Source organism: Sapajus apella, unplaced genomic scaffold (assembly GCF_009761245.1).
Source record: "Sapajus apella isolate SASKATOON/1434 unplaced genomic scaffold, GSC_monkey_1.0 scaffold2, whole genome shotgun sequence".
Classification (NCBI taxonomy): domain Eukaryota; kingdom Metazoa; phylum Chordata; class Mammalia; order Primates; family Cebidae; genus Sapajus; species Sapajus apella.
Window position 1 is genome coordinate 70,220,896 of NW_022436942.1, and position 25,722 is coordinate 70,246,617.

The 25,722-nt window shown below is 48.7% G+C and overlaps 2 protein-coding genes across 10 annotated transcripts in view; one reads left to right on the plus strand and one right to left on the minus strand.

Moving 5' to 3' along the window:
* The first annotated feature begins 1,490 nt into the window (after positions 1-1,490).
* TRAFD1 (TRAF-type zinc finger domain containing 1) lies at positions 1,491-3,755 on the plus strand. Its single transcript, XM_032240087.1, has 3 exons — positions 1,491-1,974; positions 2,263-2,335; positions 2,880-3,755. The coding sequence occupies exons 1-3, from the start codon at positions 1,727-1,729 to the stop codon at positions 2,934-2,936; spliced, it is 378 nt and encodes a 125-aa protein (XP_032095978.1). The 5' UTR covers positions 1,491-1,726; the 3' UTR covers positions 2,937-3,755.
* A 12,940-nt stretch (positions 3,756-16,695) lies between these two features.
* HECTD4 (HECT domain E3 ubiquitin protein ligase 4) overlaps positions 16,696-25,722 on the minus strand; it is a 231,704-nt gene continuing 222,677 nt past the window's right edge. For 8 of the 9 annotated variants that reach the window (XM_032240131.1, XM_032240112.1, XM_032240155.1 and 5 more), the window contains exons 70-76: positions 25,276-25,431; positions 23,633-23,736; positions 23,133-23,354; positions 20,542-20,708; positions 19,987-20,182; positions 19,533-19,755; positions 16,696-19,042 (exon numbers count right to left, since the gene is read on the minus strand). In XM_032240131.1, the coding sequence (XP_032096022.1) occupies positions 18,906-19,042; positions 19,533-19,755; positions 19,987-20,182; positions 20,542-20,708; positions 23,133-23,354; positions 23,633-23,736; positions 25,276-25,431 (1,205 nt within the window). In that variant the 3' untranslated portion in view covers positions 16,696-18,905. Of the gene's footprint in view, positions 19,043-19,532; positions 19,756-19,986; positions 20,183-20,541; positions 20,709-23,132; positions 23,355-23,632; positions 23,737-23,757; positions 24,649-25,275; positions 25,432-25,722 lie in introns of those variants that run through there. The other variant, XM_032240148.1, reaches the window with a different exon arrangement.

The following is a 25,722-nucleotide window of genomic DNA, read 5'->3' on the forward strand; positions in this document are numbered from 1 at the left end:
TTTAAAAATTTTTTTTTGAGACAGAGTCTCGCTCTATTTCCCATGCTGGAGTGCAATGGCGTGACCTCAGTTTACCACAACCTCCGCCTCTTGGGTTCAAGTGATTCTTCTGCCTCAGCCTCCCGAGTAGCTGGGACCACAGGTGCCCACCACCATGCCCAGCTAATGTTTTGTATATTTCGTAGAGACAGGGTTTCACCATGTTGGCCAGGTTGATCTCAAACTCCTGATCTCAAGTGATCCGCCTGCCTCGGCCTCCCAAAGTGCAGGGATTACAGTGTGAGCCACTGTGCCCGGCCTTAAACATTTTTTTGTAGGGTTTCGCCACATTGCTCAGCCTGATCTTGAACTCCTGGGCTCAAGTGTTCCTCCCAGTTCAGCCTCCCAAAGCGTTGGAATTACAGGTGTGAGCCATCACACCAGCCTCAAACTTACTATTTAAGAGCCTCAAGTCTAGGCAAGTAAATTGTTTTTGCAACCTCACCACTACAAAGCCAATTAGAAATTTGGCCTGGCGCAGTGGCTCACGCCTGTAATCCCAGCACTTTGGGAGGCTAAAGCGAGTGGATCTCGAGGTCAGGAGATTGAGACCATCCTGGCTAACACGATGAAACCCTGTCTCTACTAAAAACACTAGCTGGATGTGGTGGCTCGAGCCTGTAGTCCCAGCTACTTGGGAGGCTAAGGCAGGAGAACTTCTTGAACCCAGGAGGTGGAGGTTGCAGTGAACCGAGAGCACGCCACTGCACTCCAGCCTGGGCAACAGAGCGAGACTACGTCTCAAAAAAAAAGAAAGTATTTTTCAGCTGGGCATGGTGGCTCATGCCTGTGATCCCAGCACTTTGGGAGGCTAAGGTGGGCGGATCACAAGGTCAGGAGTTCAAGACCAGCCTGGCCAACATAATGAAACCCTGTTTCTACTAAAAATACAAAAATTAGCCATCCATGGTGGTGGGTACCTGTAGTCCCAGCTACTCGGGAGGCTGAGGCAGGAGAATCGCTTGAATCCGGGAGGCAGAGGCTGCAGTGAGCTGAGATTGCGCCATTGCACTCCAGCCTGGGCAACAGAGCAAGACTCCATGTCAAAAAAAACCAAAACAAAACGATTTTTCAAGGTTTGCTTGTACGCTATTGTTGAATAGTTAGGAGGCTGTCTTTGAGGACTCAGATAATATGTGCAGAGTAGATAAAATATCCCCAACTCTGCCCTGGAGAAGATGTGGTTTCCAGTAGCCTTTTGGGTGAGCAGTTGCCTTCTTTTTTTTTTTTTGGTCTTGCCCAGGCTGGAGTGCAGTGGCGTATCTTGGCTCACTGCAGCTTTTGCCTCCCTGGTTTAAGTGATTCTCCGGGTCTCAGCCTCCTGATTACCTGAGACTACAGGCATGTGCCACCACACCTGGCTAATTTTATATATTTTTTTAATAGTAGAGATGGGGTTTCACCATGTTGGCCAGGCTGGTCTCAAACTCCTGACCTCAGGTGATCCACACGCCTCGGCCTTCCAAAGTACAGGTATGAGCCACCACGCCCAGCTGTGCAGTCTTCTATCCAGAATCTTTTTGTTCCTGCCCTAAACCTGGCACTATAGCCAGAGCAGGCTTTTCCCTAAAGCTGTTGCCATTTTCTCTTCTCAGGAGACCTGTCTTCTGGTTACCTGGATGATATTAAGCAGGAAACAGCTAATGGGCCCACCTCTTGTCTGCCTCCCAGCCGACCCATTAACAATATGACAGCTACCTATAACCGGCTGTCGAGATCAACATCAGGCCCCAGACTTGGGTGCCAGCCCAGCCTTCCTCGTGTGCTGAAGCTCAACAACTCAGACAGCCAGGACATCCGGGGACGGAATAGAAACAGCCAGAATGGGGCCATAGCCCCTGGGCACGTTTCAGTGATTCGCCCTCCTCAAAATCTCTACCCAGAAAACGTTGTTCCCTCTTTCCCTTGTGCGCCTGCAGGGAGATACGGAGCTAGGTAAGAATCAGTAGCCCAGGAATGGGGCTTGGGAGTAGCCGAAGTGAATATGGGCAAAGGTCTGGTTACCCTGGCTGGGCCTGGGGTAAGACTGAGGTCATTGCATGGTAAGGGGAGGATGTGGATTTTTTCTGTGTTGTCACCTGACTCCAAAATTTATTTTGTGGTCCATGGGGTCTTGGGGGTTTGTTTTGTCTGCTGGTATAGGGCTGCTTCCTGTTACTTCTGAATTTTCTGACCTTTGCACAGTGGCACCTCAGGAGCAAGTTTTCAATTGTTTTCTTTCAGTGGTAGGAGTGAAGGTGGCAGGAATTCCCGGGTCACCCCTGTAGCTGCCAACTACCGCAGCAGAACTACAAAGGTAACATGGGCTCCGGGTCATGATGCTCAGAGGGTGCTCAGACATGGTGGGGCTGGTGTGGCTCCTGAAGTTGTAGAAGTTGCTGGGACCAGGCTGGTTGTGGCTGAAGGACTGTTCCTTTGGCATTTGAGGAGGGGTTTCTAAGGAAGCGGGACGTTTTCAGGGATCCAGGGGAGGAGTACTGCTCTTTTCACTTTTTTTTTTTTTTTTTTTTTTTGAGATAGAGTTTTGCTCTTGTCCTCCAGGCTGGAGTGCAATGGCACAATCTTGGCTCACTGCACCCTCCACCTCCAGGTTCAAGTGATTCTCCTGCCTCAGCCTGCGATTACAAGTGTGTACCAGCTATTTTTTTTTTTTTTTCTTTTTTGGTATTTGTAATAGAGACAGCGTTTCACCATGTTTTCCAGGATGGTCTTGAACTCCTGACCTTAGGTGATTCACCTGCCTCAGCCTCCCAAACGTGCTAAGATTATAGGCATGAGCCACCATGCCCAGCATGTTCTTTTACTTTTTACATAAAACTTTGTGTTGTGTTGTTCACCAGGCAAAGCCCTCCAAGCAACAGGGAGCTGGGGATGCGGAGGAGGAAGAAGAGGAGTAATGGTGTTTCCAGAGACTTTACATCGGTTCCTGTCTTCTGTGTATAGCAGCACTTGCCGCCGTGCAGACCCACCTCTCTGGCTGTTTGGGTGGGAGAGATTTTCCAGATTTTAGTTTTTTCTAGTTTATGGCCATTTTGTGTCTTTTGAGGTTGTGTATGGGTTTGAGGGAAGGGAGCAGGGTGGCGTTTGAGGAACACTTCAGCCTTAGCTGCCACCTTTCGGCAGTAGTGAAATACAAATTGCAGCCTCTTGGCTGCCAGGGCCCCCTTTTGACTTACTGTCGCCACTGCCCCTTGGTGCTGTGCGGTCCCAGTAGAAGGAGGGGAAGATTTTGGAAAACTGGTACTCACCAGTGAAGTGATTATCTGCCCTGTTGGGGCCTAAATTTGGGGGCTTTTGGGCAACCTCTCCCTGTACTGCCTCTGTCCACACTCGATTGGGCCCCAGGTGTGTGTGAGGCGCTCTGGTAAGGTGCTCAGGCCACTTGCAATGTCTGTCAGTAACAAGGCTTTTGAAGATGGATTGAGCTGAAGGTGAGTGGACTGGGGGCTGTGTTTTAAGCTGCTTCCTTGGCATTTGGCAACACTGCCTTCTGTTCCTGGTGGGGGGGGGGATGGATCTTTTGTCCTTACTGTTCTCTAATGGGGAGGTCTGAGGGCTCCCTGTCCCCACAGGGGCTATGCTGGGCTCTGTCGCAGCCCCATGCTTGCTCTGAAAACCAAGTGTCAGAGCCCCTTCTCCTTGTTTTTATTTTACTATTATAATAATTATTAACTTCCTTGTAATAGAAATAAAGTTTGTACTTGGAGTTGAGCTCAGTCTTGTTCTCCTGTATGCTTTAGAGACTGCAGGGAGGCCAGGGGACTGCAAGGAGGCCAGGGTGGGCTGGAGTCAGCCCTGGGGTGAGCAGGGCTGGGCTTTCTCCGAGACTCTAGTAACCCTCGCAGCTCCACCGTGAGCCCCTTCTTGGAGTACATAGGCATTAAAGGTATAGTGTTTTAAATTGGACTTCTGAGGAAACTGACAGGCTTGCTGCAGCTCCAGTGATGATTGGGGGCTAGAGTGGTGCCTCTGAATAGAGAAAGGCAGATTCTTTAAAAGCCTCCATCCTGAGAGGAGTTGAGCCCTAGCAGGATTAGCTGTTACCCCTCAGCGTCTCAGTCTGCATAAGACCATGGAGCACCATAGGTTATTTTGAGCTCCTTTATAGTTCTTCCAGCAACCTGTTAGGGAGGGAAAGGTAGGAAGAACTGCTCTACTTCATAGATGGAACACTAGACAGGAACCATGCGGCCAGTTTTTTGCAGAGGCAGGACTCTGAAAAGAATTATCCTGAGAGAAAACTGCGTGTATGCATGCACACCCCCCACCCCACACACACACGATACACAGTAGGGTTAGATCTTTTGGTGTATGTCAGTTACACCTCAGTAAAACAAAATCACATTAGTTAGACTTTCATGTGTCAGGGGAAAGAAACTGGAGGCATTCAGACTTGCATGGCTTCTGGTGTCATTGAAATCCCTCTGGGACTTCAAAAAGTTGGGAGGAAGGACCCAGGACAGCACTGAGTCCTCTTCCTAGCTGGGCCAACAGTCATGTTGCCATTAACTGTCTTTCGGGGTATGGGGATAGACCTGCCAGAAAGTAAAACTCTCCCCACCTGCCTTTGATTGGATTAGACATTGGTGAAATAGCAGTGGGTTGGTTGGTTTCACACCTTTTTTTGAGACACAGTCTCATTCTGTCGCCCAGGCTGGAGTACAGTGGTGCGACCTCAGCTCACTGTGACCTCCACCTCGGGTTCAAGCGATTCTCCTGCCTCAGTCTCCTGAGTAGCTGGGATTACAGGTACACACCACCACAGTGGGCTAATTTTTGTATTTTACTAGAGATGGTTTCATAATGTTGGTCAGGCTGGTCTCAAACTCGTGACCTCAAGTGATCCTCCTACTTTGGCCTCCCAAAGTGCTGGGATTACACGCATGAGCTAATGCACCTGGCCTGTTTGATACTTTTTATTTAATATTCTCTTTTAAAAAAAAGCTGTCTGATTCCTGCTAATCTATCTTAGCTAAAATTAGAAGTCTCCTGAAAGCCTCACTTTTACTTTCTAGTTTTTATAGTCCAATGAATGCCATTCCTTCTGACTTGACATGTAATTGGTCTCCCTTGAAGCTTTTTAGGATCTCTTCTATCCCTAGTATTTTGAAATTTCTCCATATTGTATGTTAGTGTGGATTATTTTTCCATTCAGGGTGACACTTAGCACTTTCATTCTGGGAACTTAAGTCGTCTTTATGTTTTTCAGAATTTTCTCCTGTTATTATGTTGGCAATTTATTTGCTGTTTATTCTCTTCTTTGCAGATTTCCAATTACAGTTGGATGTTGGCCCTCTTAGACTGTTCATTTTTCTATTTGTCTTTTACTTTATGGGAGATTTCCTCAGCTTTATCCTTTCATCCTTATATTAAGTTTATTTCTGATAATAATTTTTTTTTTTTTTCTGAGACAGAGTCTCGCCCAGGCTGAAGTGCAGTGGCACGATCACAGCTCACTGCAATCTCTGCCTCTCAGATTCAAGCAGTTCTCCTACCTCAGCCTCCCAATTAGCTGGGATTACGGGCACCTGCCACCATGCCTGGCTAATTTTTGTATTTTTAATAGAGATAGGATTTCACCATGTTGGCCAGGCTGGCTCAAACTTGTGACCTCAGGTGATCCACCCACCTCAGCCTCCCAAAGTGCTGGGATTACAGGTGTTAGCCACTATGCCTGGCCTCTGGTAGTAATTTTCAAAACTTCTTTTATCCTCTCACAGTCTTTTTTTCCCGCCTATTTAATGGATACTTTTTCTTGTACTTTTGCAGCATAATTGTTTTTTTTGTATATTCTATGCTTTGTGTTGTCCATTTCCTAGGAGTTATTTTCACTTCAGTATTTTATGTTGTAGAATTTTCCTTCTGATACTTCTTGGCTGGCTATGTATGTACGAGTAGGGCACTAAGAGCAACTCTCCTCAATTGCTGGCTTTCACTGTAGGGCAGTCAATTATGTGGCATTTTCACTGGCGATCCCTAGATGTCAATCTCTGTAGGTCTTTTCTGAGTTAGTTCAGAGAGAGGTCTTAGGGTCTACAGTCTAAAGCTGGAGTGGCACTGGGAAAGGGGTTGGGATGTTCAATAGACAGATTTTATTTTGCTCCCATGTTTGGTCTGGTCATCCCCTCTCCAAGTGCCAGGGGGCTGGAGTTGTGAGTTTCTGAGGTTGCTTCTCCAGATACATAACTTCTGGTCTTGTTAATTCTACTTTTTACATGAACTTTTTACATGAACTTCCAATCCCTGTTTTTCCCTGGCACGTGAGGCCTCCAATTCTTCTCCATTACATTTTTTTTTTTTTTTTAAATTTAAAGAGAGTGCAGATAATCTTGCTTCCTATGATGATATGCTCTCGCTATTTATTATTATTCCATCAGCTGTCTTTTTTTTTTTTGACAAAGTCTTATTCTGTTACCAGGCTGGAGTGCAGTGGCACAATCTTGGCTCACTGCAACTTCCAACTCCCTGGTTCAAGTAATTTTCCTGCCTCAGCCTCCCAAGTAGCTGGGATTATGGGCATGTGCCACCCTGCCTAGCTAATTTTTGTATTTTTAGTAGAGGTGGGGTTTCACCATGTGGGCCAGAATGGTCTCGATATCCTGACCTTGTGACCTGATCACCTCAGCCTCCCAAAATGCTGGGATTACAGGCGTGAGCCACGGCATCCGGCCAGCTGTCCTTTTTCATAGTCATTGAAATTACAGATGTCTCTTGGTTTCCTGAAGACAGAATGTGTGCTTTTCTTTCTTGATTTCCCTGTTTTGGCATACTCGTAAGAAACCATCTAAATAATACAACATTCCTATAGAAAAGTGCATGGACATCTATAGCTAAGTGTGAACACATATTTGTCACCACCACCCAAATAAGCAGAACATTACTAAGATACCACAATACTCCTCACACTCCCAGGTCACTTTCCTCATCCTGGGACAAACATAACTTATGCCTTGACAGTCTATCACTATCAGTTATTACTGTCCATGTTCAACATCATCCATGGAATCCTACCATTTAGTACCCTCTTAGGTCTAGCTTCTTTTGCTGATCATTATGTTAATAGCTCACCCATGTTGTTGCTTGTAGCAGTGGTTTGTTCATTTTCTTCCTGTACGGTATTTCATTATATGCCAATAATTTATTCTGGCTGGCACGGTGCTTCACGCCTATAATCGCAGCACTTTGGGAGGCCAAGGCAAGCAGACTGCTTGAGGTTAGGAGTTTGAGACAAGCCTGGTCAACATGGTGAAACCCTGTCTCTACTAAAAGTACAAAAATTAGCTGGGTGTGGTGGCAGGCACCTGTAATCCCAGCTACTGAAAAGGCTGAGGCATGAGAATTGCTTGAATCCAGGAGGCTGAGGTTGCACTGAGCCTAGATTGCACCACTGCACTCCAGCCTGGGAGACAGAGTAAGACTATGTCTCAAAAAAAAAGAAAACAAAAAAAAAGAAAAAATATTCTGTTGATGGACCTTCAACTTGCTTCCAGTTTTGGCTGTCACTATTAGTGCTGCTGTGAACTTTCTCATACATGCCCTTTGGTAAATGTGGGAAATTCTGTTGGGTTTATACCTATGAGTGGTATTGCTGGGTTATAGGTATGTAGAGGTAGTATCACACAGTTTTCCAAAACAGGAGTAATGTCTAAGAGTTCTGTTGTTTCACATCTTCCCCAACCATGGTATTGTCTTCCTAACCCTTTTGATGGTGTAATATATCACACTGTCATTTTATTTTATTTATTTTTTATTTTTTGAGACAGAGTCTTGCTCTGTTGCCCAGGCAGGAGTGTAGTGGCACAATCTCATGTCTCTGTAATCTGCCTCCCAGATTCAAGCAATTCTCCTGCCTCAGCCTCCAGAGTAGCTGGGACTACAGTTGCACGCCACCACACCCTGCTAATTTTTGTATTTTTAGTAGAGGCAAGGTTTCACCTTTTTGGCCAAGGCTGGTCTTGGACTCTTGATCTTGACCTTAAGTGATCCTCCTACCTCAGCCTCCCAGAGTGGTGGGATTAGTGGTGTGAGCCACCACACCCGGCTCATTGCCATTTTAATCCTTATTTCCCTGCTGACAAATGAGGATGAGTATCTTCTCTTTAGTAGATGGTACGCTTTTTGATCAGTACTTATTTCTCAAGAGGCAGCCCAAGGTGATGGCCTTAGAGAGAGGGGAGCAGGGGACTCCTGTCTCTGCTCAGCAGGGCAGACAGCTTAGGCATCTTGTTCCTCGCCTTGTCTAAACATAAATCTCTTTGCTGTGAGTGGTTGTGTTTGCTCCCTGTTTCTAGCGCCCTTAAGCACCAGATGGGAAGGAAGGAAAGCTACCTGTTATTTGTCTAGGAGGATCCTTGCTCTGCCTATAAAAAAGACACATCGGGGACACTTCCACCAAAGTTAGCATTGTTTTTTTAAAATTATAGTTTGGGTTCTGGGATATAGGTGCAGAATGTGTAGGTTTGTTACATAGGTATATATGTGCATGGTGGTTTACTGCACCCATCAACCTGTCATCTACATTAGGTATTTCTCCTAATGCTATCCCTCCCCTAGCCCCCAATACCCTGACAGGCCCTCGTGTGTGATGTTCCCCTCCCTGTGTCCATGTGTTCTCATTGTTCAACTCCCACTTAAGTGAGAACATGCAGTGTTTGGTTTTCTGTTCCTGTGTTAGTTTGCTTCATCCGTGTCCCTTGCAAAGGACATGAACTCATCCTTTTCTATGGCTGCATAGTATTCCATGGTGTATATGTGCCACATTTTCTTTATCCAGTATATCATTGATGGGCATTTGGGTTGGTTCCAAGTCTTTGCTATTGTGAACAGTGCTGTAATAAACATACTTGCACATGTGTCTTTATAGTAGAATGATTTATAACCCTTTGGGTATATACCCAGTAATGGGATTGCTGGGTCAAATGGTATTTCTGGTTCTAGATCCTTGAGGAATTGCCACACTGTTTTCCACAATGGTTGAACTAATTTACACTCCCACCAACAGTGTAAAAGTGTTCCTATTTCTCCACATCCTCTCCAGCATCTTTTGTTTCCTTCTTAATTTTCCTTCTTAATAATGGCCATTCTAACTAGCGTGAGATGGTATCTCATTGTGGTTTTGATTTGCATTTCTCTAATGACCAGTGATGATGAGCTTTTTTTCATGTTTCTTGGCCACATGAATGTCCTCTTTTGAGAAATGTCTGTTCGTATCCTTTGCCCACTTTTTGATGTTTTTTTTTCTTGTAAATTTTTTCTCTCTCTTTTTTTTAAATTTGACATGCAGGTCAAAAAGAAACAGTTAAACTTTGGATTTCTTACCTATATAACTTAACTAACAGATGTCTTTTGTGCTGATGAAAGCTTTACCATGTTTTGACCAAAGATCATTATGATTTGCTATTCTTTTTTTTTTTTTTTTTTTTTGTTTTTTTTTTTTTTTTTTTCAGATGGAGTCTCACTCTTGTCGCCCAGGCTGGAGTGCAATGGCGCAATCTCGGCTCACTGCAACCTCTGCCTCCCGAATTCAAGTGATTCTCCTTTCTCAGCCTCCCAAGTAGCTGGGATTACAGGCGCCTGCCACTATGCCTGGCTAATTTTTGTATTTTTAGTAGAGATGGGGTTTCACCATGTTGGCCAGGCTGGTCTTGAACTCCTGATATTGTGATCCACTGGCCTCAGCCTCCCAAAGTGCTGGAATTACAGGCATGAGCCACCATGCCCGGCTCTCGTAAATTTTTTAAAGTTCTTTGTAGATAGATTGCAAAAATTTTCTCCTATTCTGTAGGTTGCCTGTTCACTCTGATGATAGTTGGTTTTGCTGTGCAGAAGCTCTTTAGTTTAATTAGATCCCATTTGTCAATTCTGGCTTTTGTTGCCATCGCTTTTGGTGTTTTAGTCATGAAGTCTTTGCCCGTGCCTATGTCCTGAATGGTATTGCCTAGGTTTTCTTCTTGGGTTTATATGGTTTTAGGACTTACATTTAGGTCTTTGATCCATCTTGAGTTAATTTTTGTATAAGGTGTAAGGAAGGGGTCCAGTTTCAGTTTTCCGCGTATGGCTAGTTTTCCCAACGTCATTTATTAAACAGGGAATCCTTTCCGCATTGCTTTTGTCAGGTTTGTCAAAGATCAGATGGTTGTAGATGTGTGGTGTTAATTCTGAGACCTTTGTTCTGGTCCATTGGTCTGTATATCTGTTTTGATACCAGTACTGTAATACTGGGGTTTAGGGGTTCAGGGTGCCCTTAGCTCCCCTGAGTGAACGCTTCTCCATGTTCTTGGTCTCCTGCCCTCTCAAGAATGAGAGAGGGGACCAGGGTGCAGTGTACAGTACATGCCGGACTCAAAAGTGTTTGTAGAAGTGATTTATTTAGAGAAAGAGAGAGAGAGAGAGAAACAGCAGAGAGAGAGAGAGAGAGAAACAGGAGAAGGAGAGAGAAATAAACAGCTAACTCTTCACACTGAGTGAGAGAATCCAGAAAGATGGAAGTCCAGGAAAGGAAAGCAGCTTCCACACTGAGTGGAAGGGAATATAGAGAGATGGAGTTTAGGGGGGGAAGACAGGCTTCCACGAAGGGAAGGGGACTCCAGAGGAAAAATCCAGGATAGAGAAAAACAGCTTCCACGAGCATGAGAGTAGAAGAAGGGGACTTTTAACCTGGTAGGAACCCCCACCTTCTTTAAGACCCCAGGCCAATGAAAGGAATTCCTTAGAACTACTGCTGGAGTGATTGACTCCTAGTTTCTTCCCGTGCCTGTGAAATTTAAACATAAACTGTTAAATCTCCCGGATGGAGAGATATAGGAGGGGGGCATGGTGCTAGGAAGTTTTTGCCCTTAAAACTATGCCCCCTTGTGGACCCAGAAAGGGAACACATTCCCTCAGTACCATGCTATTTTGGTTACTGTAGCCTTGTAGTATAGTTCAAAATCAGGTAGCGTGATGCCTCCAGCTTTGTTCTTTTTGCTTAGGATTGTCTTGGCTATTTGTGCTCTTTTTTGGTTCCTTATGAAATTTAAAGCTGCTTTTTCTAATTCTATGAAGAAAGTCAATGGTAGCTTGATGGGGATGGCATTGAATCTATAAATTACTTTGGGCAGTATGGCCATTTTCATGATATTGATTCTTCCTATCCATGAGCATGGAAAGTTTTTCCATTTGTGTCCTCTCTTACTTTCTTGAGCAGTGGTTTGTAGTTCTCCTTGAAGAGGTCTTTCACATCCCTTGTAAGCTGTATTCCTAGGTAATTTATTCTCTTTGTAGCAGTTGTGAATGGGAGTTCACTCATGATTTGGTTTTCTGTTTATCATTGGTGTACAGCAATGCTTGTGATTTTTGCACATTGATTTTGTATCCTGAGACTTTGCTGATGTTGCTTATTAGCTTAAGGAGATTTTGGGCTGAGATAATGTGGTTTTCTAAATATACAGTTATATCATCTGCAAACAGTCGATTTGACTTCCTCTCTTCCTATTTGAATAACTGTTATTTCTTTCTCTTGCCTGATTGCCCTGGCTAGAACTTCCAACGAGTGGTGATAGAGGGTATCCTTGTGCCGGTTTTCAAAGGGAATGCTTCTAGCTTTTGCCCATTCAGTATGATATTGGCTGTGGGTTTGTCATAAATAGCTCTTATTATTTTGAGATACATTCCATCAATACCTGGTTTATTGAGAATTTTTAGCATTAAGGGGTGTTGAATTTTATCGAAAGCCTTTTCTACATCTATTGAGATAATCATGTGGTTTTTGTCATTGGTTCTGTTTATGTGATGGATTACGTTTATTGATTTGTGTATGTTGAACCAGCCTTGGATCCTAGGGATGAAGCTGACTTGATTGTGGTGGATAAGCTTTTTGATGTGTTGCTGGATTCGGTTTGCCATTATTTTATTGAGGATTTTCGCATTGATGTTCATCAGGGATATTGGCCTGAAATTTTCTTTTTTTGTTGTGTCTCTGCAAGGTCTTGGTATGAGGATGATGCTGGCCTCATAAAATGAGTTTGGGAGGAGTCCCTCTTTTTCTATTGTTTGGAATAGTTTCAGAAGGAATGGTAGCAGCTCCTCTTTGTACCTCTGGTAGAATTCAGCTGTGAATCCGTCTGGTCCTGGGCTTTTTTTGGTTGGTAGGCTATTAATTACTGCCTCAATTTCAGAACTTGTTATTGGTCTATTCAGGGTTTAGTCTTGGGAGGGTGTATGTGTCCAGGAATTTATCCATTTCTTCTAGATTTTTTAGCTTATTTGCATAGAGGTGTTTATAGTACTCTCTGATGGTAGTTTGTATTTCTGTGGGATCAGTGGTGATGTCCCCTTTATCTTTTTTTTTTTTTTTTTTTTTTTTGAGATGGAGTCTCGCTCTATAGCCCAGGCTGGAGTGCAGTGGTGCCATCTTGCCTCACTGCACCCTCCACCTCTTGGGTACCGGTTCAAGCAGTTCTCCTGCCTCAGCCTCCCAAGTAGCTGGGATTACAGCCATGTGTCACCATGCCCAGCTAATTTTTGTATTTTTAGTAGAGACAGGGTTTCACCATGTTGGCCAGGCTGGTCTTGAACTCCTGACCTCGTGATCCACCTGCTTCAGCCTCCCAAAGTGTTGGGATTACAGGCGCAAGCCACTGCGCCTAGCCCCCTTTATCATTTTTTATTGTGTCTATTTGATTCTTCTCTCTCTTCTTTTTTATTAGTCTGGCTAGCAGTCTATTTTGTTAATCTTTTCAAAAAAACAGCCTCCTGGATTCACTGATTTTTTTGAAGAGCTTTTCATGTCTCCTTCAGTTCTGCTCTGATCTTTGTAGCAATTGTGGAAGTTGTTTCTTGTTTTCTGCTAGCTTTTGAATTTGTTTGCTCTTGCTTCTCTAGTTCTTTTCATAGTGATGTTATTAGGTGTTGATTTTAGATCTTTCGGCTTTCTCCTGTGGGCATTTAGTACTATAAATTTCTCTCTAAACGCTGCTTTAGGTGTGTCCCAGAGATTCTGGTATGTTGTATCTTAATTCTTACTTGTTTCAAATAACTTATTTGTGCCTTAATTATTTATCCAGTAGTCATTCAGGAGCAGGATTTTCAGTTTCCATGTAGTTGTAAGGTTTTCAGTGAGTTTCTTAATCCTGAGTTCTAATTTGATTGCACTGTGGTCTGAGAGACTGTTATGATTTCTGTTTTTTTGCATTTGCTGAAGAGTGTTTTACTTCCAATTATGTGGTCAGTTTTAGAATAAGTGTGATGTGGTGCTGAGAAGATTGTATATTCTGTTGATCTGGGGTAGAGAGTTTTATAGATGTCAATTAGGTCTACTTGGTCCAGAGCTGAGTTCAAGTCCTGAATATCCTTGTTAATTTTCTGTCAAAGTCTCTTTGTAGTTCTCTGAGAACTTGCTTTATGAATCTGGGTGCTCCTGTATTGGGTGCATATATATTTAGGAGAGTTAGTTAGCTCTTCTTGTTGCATTGATCCCTTTACCATTATGTAATGCCCGTCTTTGTCTTTTTTGATCTTTGTTGGTTTAAAGTCTGTTCTATCAGAGACTAGGATTGCAACTCCTGCTTTTTTTTTTTTTTTTTGCTTTACATTTGCTTGGTAAATATTCCTCTAACCCTTTGAGTTTATGAATGTCTTTGCACGTGAGATGGGTCTTCTGAATACAGCACACCAATAGGTCTTGACTCTATCCAATTTGCCAGTCTATGTCTTTTAATTGAGGCATGTAGCCTGTTTACATTTAAGGTTAATATTGTTATGTGTGAATTTGATCCTGTCCTTATAACGGTAGCTGGTTAATTTGCCCATTAGTTGATGCAGTTTCTTTATAGTGTCACTGGTCTTTACAATTTGGTTATGTTTTTGCAGTGGCTGGTACTGGTTGTTCCTTTCCATATTTAGTGCTTCCTTTAGGAGCTCTTGTAAGGTAGACCTGGTGGTGACAGAATCTCTCAGCATTTGCTTGTCTGTAAAGGATTTTATTTCTCCTTTGCTTATGAAGCTTAGTTTGGCTGGATATGGAATTCTGGCTTGAAAATTCTTTTAAGAATATTGAATATTGGCTGCCACTGTCTTCTGGCTTGTAGGGTTTTCTGCAGAGATATCTGCTGTTAGTCTGATGGGCTTCCCTTTGTGGGTAACCTGACCTCTCCTACTGCCCTTAACATTTTTTCCTTCATTTCAACTTTGGTGAATCTGCTCATTGTGTCTTAGGGTTGCTCTTCTCGAGGAGTATCCTTGTGGTGCTCTCTAGATTTTCTGAATTTGAATGTTGGCCTGTCTTGCTAGGTTGTGGAAGTTCTCCTGGGTAATACACTGAAGAGTGTTTTCCAACTTGCTTCTGTTCTCCCCGTCACTTTCAGGTACACCAATCAAATATAGGTTTGGTCTTTTCACATAGTTCCATATTTCTTGGAGGCTTTGTTCCTTTTCATTCTTTTTTTCTCTAATCTTGTCTTCACACTTTATTAAGTTGATCTTCAACCTCTGATATCTTTTATTCTGCTTGATCAATTCGGCTATTGATACTTTTGTATGCTTCATGAAGTTCTTGTGCTGTGTTTTTCAGCTCCATCAGGTCATTTATGTTCTTCTCTAAACTGGTTATTCTAGATAGCAATTCCTCTAACCTTTTTTCAAGGTTTTTAGCTTCCTTGCATTGGTTTAGAACATGCTCCTTTAGCTTGGTGGAGTCCGTTATTACCCACCTTCTGAAGCCTACTTCTGTCAATTAATCAAACTTATTCTCCATCCAGTTTTGTTCCCTTGCTGGCGTTGTGATCCTTTGGAGGAGAAGAGGTGTTCCGGTCTTTAGAATTTTCAGCCTTTTTATGCTGGTTTTTCCTCATCTTCGTGGATTTATCTGCCTTTGGTCTTTGATGTTGGTGACCTTTGGATGGGGTTTCTGTGTGGATGTGCTTTTTGTTGATGTTGATGGTATTCCTGTTAGTTTTCCTTCTAACAGGCCCCTCTGCTGGAGTTTGCTGGAGCTCCACTCCAGACCCTGTTTGTCTAGGTATCACTAGTGGAGTCTGCAGAACAGCAAAGATTGCTGCCTGTTCCTTCCTCTGGAAGCTTCGTCTCAGAAGAGCATCCACCAGATCCCAGCTGGAACTCTTCTGTATTAGGTGTTTGTTGACCTGGCATGGGGTCAGGGACCTGCTTGAGGAGGCAGTCTGTCCCTTAGCAAAGCTCAAGCGTTGTGCTGGGAGATTTGCTGCTCTCTTCAGAGCCAGCAGGCAGGAATATTTTAAGTCTGCTGAAGCTGTGCCCACAGCTGCCCCTTCCCCCAGGTGCTCTGTCCCAGGAAGATGAGAGTTTTATCTGTAAGCCCCTGACTGGGGCTCCTGCCTTTCTTTCAGAGATGTCCTCTCCGGACAGGAGGAATCTAGCTACAGCAGCTTTACTGAGCTGCAGTGGCTTTCGCCCAGTTCAAACTTCCCTGTAGCTTTGTTTACACCGTGAGGGGAAAATTGCCTACTCAAGCCTCAGTAATGGCAGACGCTCCTCCCCTCACCAAGCTCAAGCATCCTCCGGTCAATTTCAGACTGCTGTGCTGGCAGTGAGAATTTCAAGCCAGTGGATCCTAGCTTGCTGGGCTCCATGGGGGTGGGATCTGCTGAGCTAGACCACTTGGTTCCCTGGCTTCAACCCCCTTTCCAGGGGAGTGAACAGTTCTGTCTCACTGGTGTTCCAGGCACCACTGGGGTATGAAAAAAAAACTCCTGCAGCTAGCTCGATGTCTGCCCAAATGGTCACCCAGTTTAGTGCTGGAAACCCAGGGCCCTGGTAGCGTAGGCACCCAAGGGAGTCTCCTGGTGTGCATGTTGCGAAGACCAAGGGAAAAGCATAGTATCTGGGCTGGAGTGCACCATTCCTCCCGGCATACTCCCTTGTGGCTTCCCTTGGCTAGGGGAAGGAGTTCCCCATCCCCTTGCGCTTCCCGGGTAAGGTGACGCCCCACCCTGCTTCAGCTCACCCTCCGTGGGCTGCACCCACTGTCTAACCAGTCCCAGTGCTAAGCCAGGTACCTCAGTTGGAAATGCAGAAATCACCCACCTTCCGCATTGATCTCGCTGGGAGCTGCAGATTGGAGGTATTCCTATGCCACCATCATCTTGCCAGCCACTCTTCCAAAGTTAGCGTTTATGAAGTACAAGAAAGGTGGAGCTGAGAGAATGAGAATAAAGTGGCTCTGGGTGAGAACTACCACGGAACAGGAGGGGACAAGCAGGTCACAGAGAACTGAGATTATCCAGAGTATAGCCAACCTGAGCTCCCTGGTGGGGGAGGCAGCTGTGCAAAGAGCTGAGTGTTGATCATGGACAGCAGGACTAAGCAAGTCCTCACCTCTTTACTGTATTTCCCATCTGCACAAGGTGGGTCTACATCCCCTGCCTGCTCCCAAAGGAGATGTGTCTAATAGGGGCCCAGACTGCCAGGGTAACGATCTACTTGAGGAAAATGGCCACACCAGGCCCAAGCGCATAGACCAGCTGCCAGGACAAAAAGTGGGCAGGGCATGTGGGGTTAGGTTTAGCTTTGACCTTGGATTCTCCTGTCTTCGTAATTTCTACGTGGAATGCACAGACTCAGGAGTCAGGTTGGGGGGGAAGGGTAGTTTAAAATTTAAAAGCCTTACATAGTAAGAATCACGTCAAATGCCAAGAGACCATAATAATTAGAAACACTTTAATGCCTAGCCACTTGGCAGCACTTAAATATCAGAGCCATCCAAGCATGCCAGCCTTTAAACTTGCTCAGCAAGAGTAGATGATCACACAACTCTTAAGGTAAATCAAAATTAGATGAAGGTTATTTATTGGTGTGACTTTTTCCTTTAGTGAGCTTCTTTTACACAGCATGGTGTAAATAGCATCAGATTGAATGAAAAGTTTGTTAAATGCAACCATAAATAATTATAATAAATATACATCAAGTAACTTTACAGCACACATTTTTTAGGGCCAAGGTTTGGATCTGTCTGGACCTCAATGTGCTCTCGGAGAAGCAGCCATGTTAGCAGCAGATACCTCACAGCTGTCATCTACTCAAGTGATGGCCAACAGAAGCTTCTGAACCCCTCCTGGGGAGGTAGCTGACAAGTCCATTCAAGGGATGAGGACTGGAGGGAACCAAGAATTTAAAGATACAGGGAGGAAAAAAACCACTTCTAATAAATCCAAAGGCTCTTTCATGTAAGCAGAAGTGAAAGTAAGAGGATCCTTGTTGTCAGGAATACATCCTGGATGTGACCCCCACACTCAAGGGAGCTGTGGCCGCTGGGGGGAGCAGCGGGCTGACCATCTTCTTTCAAAGCAGGGGGACTGCTTGCGGGTACTCACCTCCAGAGGTGACTTACATCAAATATAACTGATGCAGCTGTCACGATTAACCCTAGGTCTATCTCGTCTTTAGGTCAGGGGATCCTTTCTATAATGGTCCTTGATGCATTTCCTAAGAGTTACAAGGAGGAAATGGATGCTAACGGCTCTATCTCTAGAACTCACTATCTTTCCAGCAGGCCAGGGCACATCTTTCTTGGACCAGCATCCACACTCCAAAACCTTCTAGACAGCACTCATTCAGAACTTCCAATATTCACAATATTATACAATAAATACAACGATGCGATTCTGTGAGAGCTGGCAAGGTCCAAAGTGACAGTGTCCAACAAGATGGCCTGTGCTGCTCATGAACAGAGTACCATTGGACAAAGACCTATTGGGGGCACAGATGCACTGGGGCAGTGGGTGAGCCTGGGGGCAGCTCAGCCCTGGCACACACATACACATGGGGTGATGGGGGTGCTGGACAGGGCTGGCCAGAGGGGCGGAAGGACCCCACTGGAGTCTCCATCTGGACTTGAGTGTCTGGGTCACTAAAGCAGACCCCGAATTGAGCAGAGCACCTCAGGCCACACTTTTGAAAACGGAGATGCGGCCCTTTCCCTTGTTCCCGAGTCGCTGCAGGAAGGAAGGGCCATTTCTGAGTGGTTTGTGCTCCTTTTTTGTGGGGTAGGCTTGAATCATGTTTTCCTCTTCAACCAGAGTCTTGGAGGAGGCCCCCACCTGAGCACTGTCCCCCACCTCTGGGTGTCTTCTCACCCCCTGCAGCTGGAATGCACCCAGCCAGGTTCTGTGAACTAAGGTTGGGATGAACCCTTGAGTCTCCTGTTCCCAAGGAGGCCTCAGATGAAAACTATCAGACCAGGCAGGGCCCGAAAGAGACAGACGGCAGATGGGGGGGGTGTGTGGGAGGGGCATGAGAGAACCACCGTGGGCTTTTCCTCAGAAAAACCAAGATCGGGAGCAAGTTCTAAAGCAGTAAGATGAACACATAAAGCTCCCTGTGTGTCTCACGTGTTTGGGCAACTGGCCCAGCCACCTCTAGGTGGAGGGAGGCCTGCCGGGGCTGCCTCGGGAGTAACTCCAGCTCGAGGCCGGGGGGCAGGGCTGGCCACAGGCTTATCTGTGGAGATGTTCTGCTAAAAGCAGGGACGCTCTGTGTGGCTGAGGCCATTGCACCCCTGGCTTCCTGCCGGGTGGTTCTGTGATGAGGAACCAGCTGGGGCCTTATGGCATCAGAATCTGGTGGCCACGCGGGACAATGTCCAGGAAGATCAAATTAGACACAAACTGTCAGGGAACTAAACTATCCTACAAACAGACCACAAACAGGCAGCAAAAGAACCAACCCATCACAAAACGTACAAAGACAAAAGGTTAAGTCTTCCAGGAGGCCCTGGAATGTGGACGAAAGTTCGGAAAAGCAAAATGTTGCCACCTCCTCACACAGGGCCCTGGAGGGACGGGCTGCAGTGGCGGGCTTCCCAAGCCAGCAGAGTGGGTGTCTCAGTGACAGCCTAACTCTGGAGCTCCCTCCCGTCAGCCACTGAGGGGGTCTTCGCGGTAGTGAATGGCACAACGAAGTTTCTCCAGCATGATTTCCAGAGAGGAGTACTGGGGAAGCTTGATCATGAACATGCAGGTCTCCACGCGGATGTAGCGAGAGTCTGGGGAACCTACAAGAAACCAAGCCAAGGTCAGAGGGCTGGGCCCACGGCTGGGAGGCTCCCAGGGAGGCTGGGCTGGCCCCACTTCCAGGCTTGCCTCCTTGGGTAGCTTCAAGCCAATCCTGGGGCCCAGCAGGAGGGGGATGAGGGCCTGGGAACCTGGGAGAAGTTCTTGGAGGGGAAAAGGGGAGACAGCTGCTGGACGGCACATGTGCCAAACTGCTGATGGGTATGTCTGCCCAGCAAATTATTTCGTTGTTTTCTTTTCACCATCTTTCTGCATTTAAAAGTTGAAAGATTTGAAGCACATGAGAAGGTACCTAACTGCAGGCCTGGATGGCTGGGTCCTGCCCGGCCCAAATCCTTGCTGAGGGCTGGGTTTTGGCATGTGGGGCTCCTGTTCACTGTTCTCACTTCACATGGGGCCTGGCAGCCCCAGTTCCAAACAGAGTAGGGCCAGTGTGTCCCCACTTGGGATATAGCCAGGGGAGGGCAGTACCTGCTGTGCCATCTGGGGGGGCGATCTTCATGGGGTATGGAGGCACGTGGGCGGTGTCGGGGCCCCCATCTTTGCAGGGGCAGGTGAACGGGATGCGCTCCTGGTTGCAGGCGAACTTGATGAACTTGCACAGCTCCTCCTGAGTGAACATCTCCAGGGCCCCCCAGAAGAACTCGATGTGTTGGTCTGTCTCCATCAGCCCCACCTGGTACATGGTGTGGGCCTGGGGAGGAGAGGTCCAGGTGTCAGGAGCCCCAGAGCCCCACCTACCCAGTGCTTCCCCAGCCCTGGGGTCTGTAGGCTGGGCCCAATCCCGGGGCAGAGTGCAGCGTGTGAGCTGTGAGCACAGGGGATGATGATACAGGTCTGTGGCAAGGACAGAGCTGAGACCAGCCACTGCTGATGTCTGCTGCAGGAGCTGAGGGTGACAGGGAGGCAGGCCTGGGGCACCTACCTTGAGGAACTCCAGGTTGATGTAGGGGAGGCCACAGGTGCGCAGCTCCATCTCCAGTGGGCTGAGCGTGGTTAGCAGCTGCAGGGGGATGATGGAGCCCAGGCCAGCCCGCACGGCTGTCACGCACTCTGCGTTCTGCAGCTCCCGAAGCCGCAGGCTCCGGATGGCCGACGCGTAGATGTCCTTGTTCTCCCACCTGCCCGGGTGAGGGGCACAGGTGAGGGAGAATGCTGCCAAAGAGGCTGGGTCTGGGGGACCACACCCACTCAGCCAGAGGTCCCGGATTCCCTCAGGAGAGGCCTAGGCCCAGCTCCCCTGGTCGTCCCAGTCCTCTCCTGCCTCTGGTGTTGCCACCTCAGAGTTGCTGTTTTCTTAGTAAGCTCCTTTTGCTGAGGACCCTCTTCCTTGGCACCCACCATCCTGCCTCATCTCCCTCCACTGGTGAAATCCACCTGTCACCTGACCTAGGTCCTTGTGCCATTGCCCAGGAACAGATGCTGCTGTCACACCCTGGCTGGCTGGCTGGGCCAGCTCCCGCCATGCGCACACACTCACGCCACAAGGATGTGCCGGCCCCGGCTGCACAGCTCCACCTCCTCGCCCGTCATGGTCAGGTAGGTGAACCTGCAGCAGGGCTTGTTGGGACTGTCAGGGCTCTCGGTGGCCAGGTGCTGGGAGGCAATCTCGGCGCACAGGGCCTCCAGCTCAGTCTCGTCATTGATCTGGAGGGTGGAGGCAGAGAGAGGCTCATTATGAGATGCTGGGAGGTGGAACCCTGATCTCCAGAGGTGGCTGGGCAAACCCCAGGCGCAGCTGGTGGGGTCTACCCTTGGTTGTGTGGATGGGCACGTGACACAGGTTTGGCCAATCAGAACCTGCCATTAGTTCAGGGCCGGGGCGTGTGACCTAGACCGGGCTAATGAGACCCAAATTCCAGGCCTTTTTCCCATGACTGTTTGGAGGCAGTGGTCCTCTTTCACTGGCATGGACCGACTGTATGATGGGAAACCCTTTACTGCGGGAGGCCACCTCTGCCCACGTGCTTGGAAGGACTGCCTGAGACTAATTATACTTTGGTTTTTTTTTTTTTGGATGGAGTTTCACTCTTGTTGCCCAGACTAGAGTGCAGTGGCATGATCTTTGCTCACTCCACCTCTTGGGTTCAAGCGATTCTCCTGCCTCAGCCTCCCGAGCAGCTGGGACTATAAGTGTGTACCACACCAGCTACATTTTATATTTTGTAGTAGGGATGGGGTTTCACCATGCTGGCCAGGCTGGTCTTGAACTCCTGACCTCAGATTATCTGCCCATCTCGGCCTCCCAAAGTGTTGGAGTTACAGGTGTGAGCCTTCATGCCTGGACTTTTTCTTTTTCTTTTCTTTTCTTTTTTTTTTTAAGCAATCTGGATCAGAGGCCTGAGACCAATAACAGATGATACTGTTTGGACACCAATATTGGTTTGAAGACCAATACCAGATGACACCTGGATTTGGCCCTGCCCGAAGTCAAACCCATCATGGTTTTTAAGAGCAAATAATTTTAAACAATTTTTTCTAAAGCTGATTGGAGTTGGGATTTTTGTCCTTTGCCACCAGACAGCCCTCTTTGTCCTGTCTGTGGAGATGTACAGGGTACTCCCTCTCCTCATCTGGCAACCGGGATCAGGGCCTAGGGGAAACTGATTCGCACTGTGCTTGTGGGGCTACCAGGGAGATGACAGGGTTGGACCCAAAGGAGTCTGCAGCTCGGGGACAGTGACAGGTGGGAGTTTGGGTCTAAGCCTGGACTCTCCTTTGTAGCAACTTCCCTACCTCTCCGCCGCAGACACTCCACCGACAGAAGTCGAGAGCATTTTCTTCCTGGTACACAACCCCTATACCATGTGGTTCTGCACCCCACACCCTCTGGGGCCCCGGCCATTCCTGTAGCCAGAAGCCTCAGCTGGCCTGTCCACTGGGACCCTGCCTCACATCCCCTGCTGCCCCAGCCTGCACTGTCCCCCAGAGCCCCAGGAGGACTCCTTGGAGGAGTGCAGGAGACGCATAAACCCCTAATCCATTGTGAGTGTTCTTCCACCCTTTAGATAATGCATCATCATCCCTGTTTCTATTGAGAAGCCACTGGCATCCAGGACTCTGGCTCTCCTATTGTCTTGCACTGGCTGCCCTGAGTGATGCAAGGGACAATGGCAGAGACCTGAACAGGCAGTACCTCAGTCGGCAATGGAGTATTCTGCCGGCAAAGGCAGAAGCAGCTGGCACCTCCTTCACCGGAGGCCCAGGAGAGAGCTGCCTTTGCCAGGCCTCAAGCACGATGTCCACTCTTGTGGCCTTGAGGGGCACTGGGTGGGAGGTCGCTCTCCATACTCAGCCAGAATGGAGTGCATGGTGCGTGGTGCTGGAGAGCCTGGGAGTCAGAGCAGGCAGCCCTGGGCTCCCGGTGGCTCTGCTCCCTGCTAGCTCTGAGGGCCGGGGCAAGTCACTTCCCTTATTAGCCTCATTTTCCTCCTGGCCTTGTGATGATGGAATAAAGCCCTCTGCCCTCCATCATGCAGGAGACAAGCCTGGACACTCCCTGAGGACAGGACAACAGTCCAGAGCCTGGCTGGCCCGTGACAGGGCCTCAGTGATGGCTGCTGAGTGAACAGAGGGACTGTGGACCCTATCCCCCTCTGGGGGGTGATGGGCAGACAGCACCATGCTCTCAACATCTGTGCATGGCCTAAGCGTGCCCTGGACAGACAGGAAGGGCTCCACCCTGATGCCTCCCACTTGGTTGAACCCAGATGGTCCTAGGGCTGACTCCTGCACTCTGAGGCTCTGAAAGAACTCTTAACCTGCACACTACTGCCATTCCCCCGGGGCCTGTTCACTCAGATCCAGGAGCCCCTGCCCATGGCCAGGCGATGGGCACCAATGTGGGAGGGCCAGCAGGGCTGGTCATGTCACCTCCAGTCTCTGCTGCCAGCAGGGAGAGAGGCCAGAGGCCTCTGTCCTCATGAGACACATCTTCCTGGCAGATGGCTCACACTGCTAAGGTCCTCTGGGGGAATCCCAACCCAGCCTTAGCAGGGAGCTCAGGTCTGCATGGAGGCCTAAGTGAGGTGATGGGGAGGCCCCCCCAGGAGAATTGCGCCTTGCACTCACGCTCTCAAACTTCTTGACGTAATTGTAGGTGAGGATGTCTGCTTCCTGCAGGTCTTGTTCAGGGTCCAGGGGCTCACCCACCAGCGTCTTCCAGAAGGAAGGCAGGAGGTCCAGGGGCAGCGGGACGTCTGCCCGAATCGCAATCCCCAGCAGCTGCCCCAGGAAGTGCAGCAGCTGCTCCTCCCCGTAGGTGATGGGGCTTGGGGTCAGGATATACTTGCCCTGGAAGTGGAGGTGAACATGAGGTGACCTGGGCGTGGGCCTCTGTGCCCACCAGGAAACATGCGTTTCAGGCCACCACACCCTGTGGCAGGCAGGAGAGAAGTCACTGCAAGCTCCCAGAGCTTGCCCAGCCAGTGTGGCATGAACCTGTCCCCACAGACTGGGAGGGTTTCTGAAAATGTTTAGCTGTGATGAGACACACACCACCCTGCCACCCTCAGCCACTGTGCCGGGACCTGAGCTCAGGGGCATGGGGCCTCCGCCCAGGCTCCGCCTACCTTGTTCTTATTGACAGCTGAGCTGGGGCATAGCAGCAGCAGCGACAGTGAGGAGCTCTGCAGCTCCTTACACACCTGCCACAGGAAATGCCGGAAAGAGCCGCCTGCAGGACAGACGAGACACATGGGCACCTCGGGTGTCTCAGGGGGAGGCGGCACCATTCCCTCCCTCTCACCTGCTGGCCGGAGCAGCCAGCCACTCCTTCCACAGCCTGTCTGCTGCTGTGGCGGGTGGGAAGAAGCTGTCCCAGGCCTGGGAGGCCTCAGTCCAATCCTGCTCTTCACTCACTAGCAGGGCCACCCAGGGATACCATGGAGGGAAAGATGTCCCAGAGGCTCAGTCTCCCATTTGTCAAATGGGAGAGTGACTGTACCTATCCCACAGGCCATTTGAGGATTCAGTGAGGTCACTGCAGGTCCTCACGCAGGCCACCTCTCACAGCTGCAAGCCTGCCTGAGTTGTGGACTTGTTTGGTCCATGTCTGTCCCCCTAGGCCAGGGTGAGGGCAGGGCCACCTGTTTCACTCAGCACTGCCTCCCCCACTGCCCAGGCTCATGTTTGTCCAACGAATGCATAAGGAATGGACAAATGTGTGAACATGCAAAGGGCAGTGGTAACTGCTCAATTCCTCTCCTGCCGCCATTCAAGATGAGCCTTTGGTTTCCTTGCAAATCTTCTCCCCTGCCCTTCCCTGTGTGTTCTATTGGTACACTAAGGTCAGGGAGCTCTGAGCACAGCTGTGCCCATACCCTGTGCCCATACCCTGCTTGGTCAGAACCATGTGAAAACCCAGTGTGGGGGCCCAGTGCAGGGTCAGATGGCAGGCCTGGCCCTCACCTCTGCTTCAAGGAGAAGCAGGCGAGTCCTGACCACCGACTCCTGGAAGGCCAGGGGGCTGGCTGGACTCTGGAACCCCAGTTGGCCGCCTGACCTTGGGAAGTGACTTGGCTTTGTGGAGTCCCAGTCTCCCTATGTGTAGGATGGGTCAGGGCTGGTGCTGTGGGCAGGTTTGCTGCTGTGGGGAGGATGAGGTGTTGAGCGTGAGCCTGGGCTTTCAGTGAACCAGAGCTGTTCTAAGAGAGGCCTGGGAGGCCTGCCCATAGGATGCCAGGTCCCCCGTGTGGGAGGCAGCTGCGTTCCCGTGGGGTAGATCAGAGGAAAGAGGAGAAGGAGCTGGGTGGGAGCTCCCTCCTGCCCGGATAGCCTTTCCTGCAGTGTACCAGCTGCGGAGAAACAAGGTTTCTTCTCCATCCGCAGTGGAAACGTCCTGAATGTCTGGGGTGAAGCAGGAGAGGGTCATGAGGGAGCACACGCTCAGCTGCCAGTCCTCATCCCTGCAGAGTGCGATGACACCAGGTGCCATCTTAACCAAGGGCTCCCCAACACCCTGCCAATCAGCACGGAGGGTGCCCCGAGCAGAAGCGCGATCCCCAAGTCCAGGAGGGACTGGCTGAGGCTCCCACAGGGGGCTGGTCTGGAGGACACGGGCGTGAGGCCACTCTGGGTTTAGACCTGGCTTCTGCAGAGCAGGTGCTGAGGACATGGCTTTTACTCTTGGAAATTGGGGTCTTGGGCAGCGGGGAGTAAGGATGGACACTAAACACACCTCCTCCAGCGGGGAGCCCAGCAGGCCGCCACTTACTGGTGCCGTGGACCTCCTCCCCAGTGAAGCGGATGTTAAAGGCATATGTGGGGTCGCCGCCGCTGGCCAGTTTGACGCAGAGCTGAGACGATGGCACCGAGGCCAGCTGCCGGGCAGCCTGGCAGAAGTAGGAGTTTTCAGAAGCTCTGATTTCCCCTGGAAAGTGAGATGAGTTGATCAAAGCACCCCTCCGTGGCTGCCCTCTGCCCTTCCCCTGAAGACAGGCTCCGGGCCTAGCAGGACTGTGCCTGTCCTGGGAGCTCCACTCCCTCGCTCAGTCTCCTGTACCTTCTCTGTCCTTAGAACACCTTAGAGCCTTTTGTGTCTTAGCACTCGTGGCTCCCTCTGCTGGACCCACTCCCCTGGGCTCCCAGTGCTTGGCCCCTTCTGATCTTCTAGAGGCTTCCATCTGCCTCTCAGGGAGGTCCTCGCTGCCCCCCACCTGCC

Bases quoted from the DNA above. Each gene is read 5' to 3' on its own strand.
- TRAFD1 (XM_032240087.1), top strand. From the start codon at position 1,727: ATGACAGCTACCTATAACCGGCTGTCGAGATCAACATCAGGCCCCAGA. The intron at 1,975-2,262 runs GTAAGAATCAGT...GTTTTCTTTCAG, and splicing joins GCAGGGAGATACGGAGCTAG to TGGTAGGAGTGAAGGTGGCA. The intron at 2,336-2,879 runs GTAACATGGGCT...GTTGTTCACCAG, and splicing joins ACCGCAGCAGAACTACAAAG to GCAAAGCCCTCCAAGCAACA.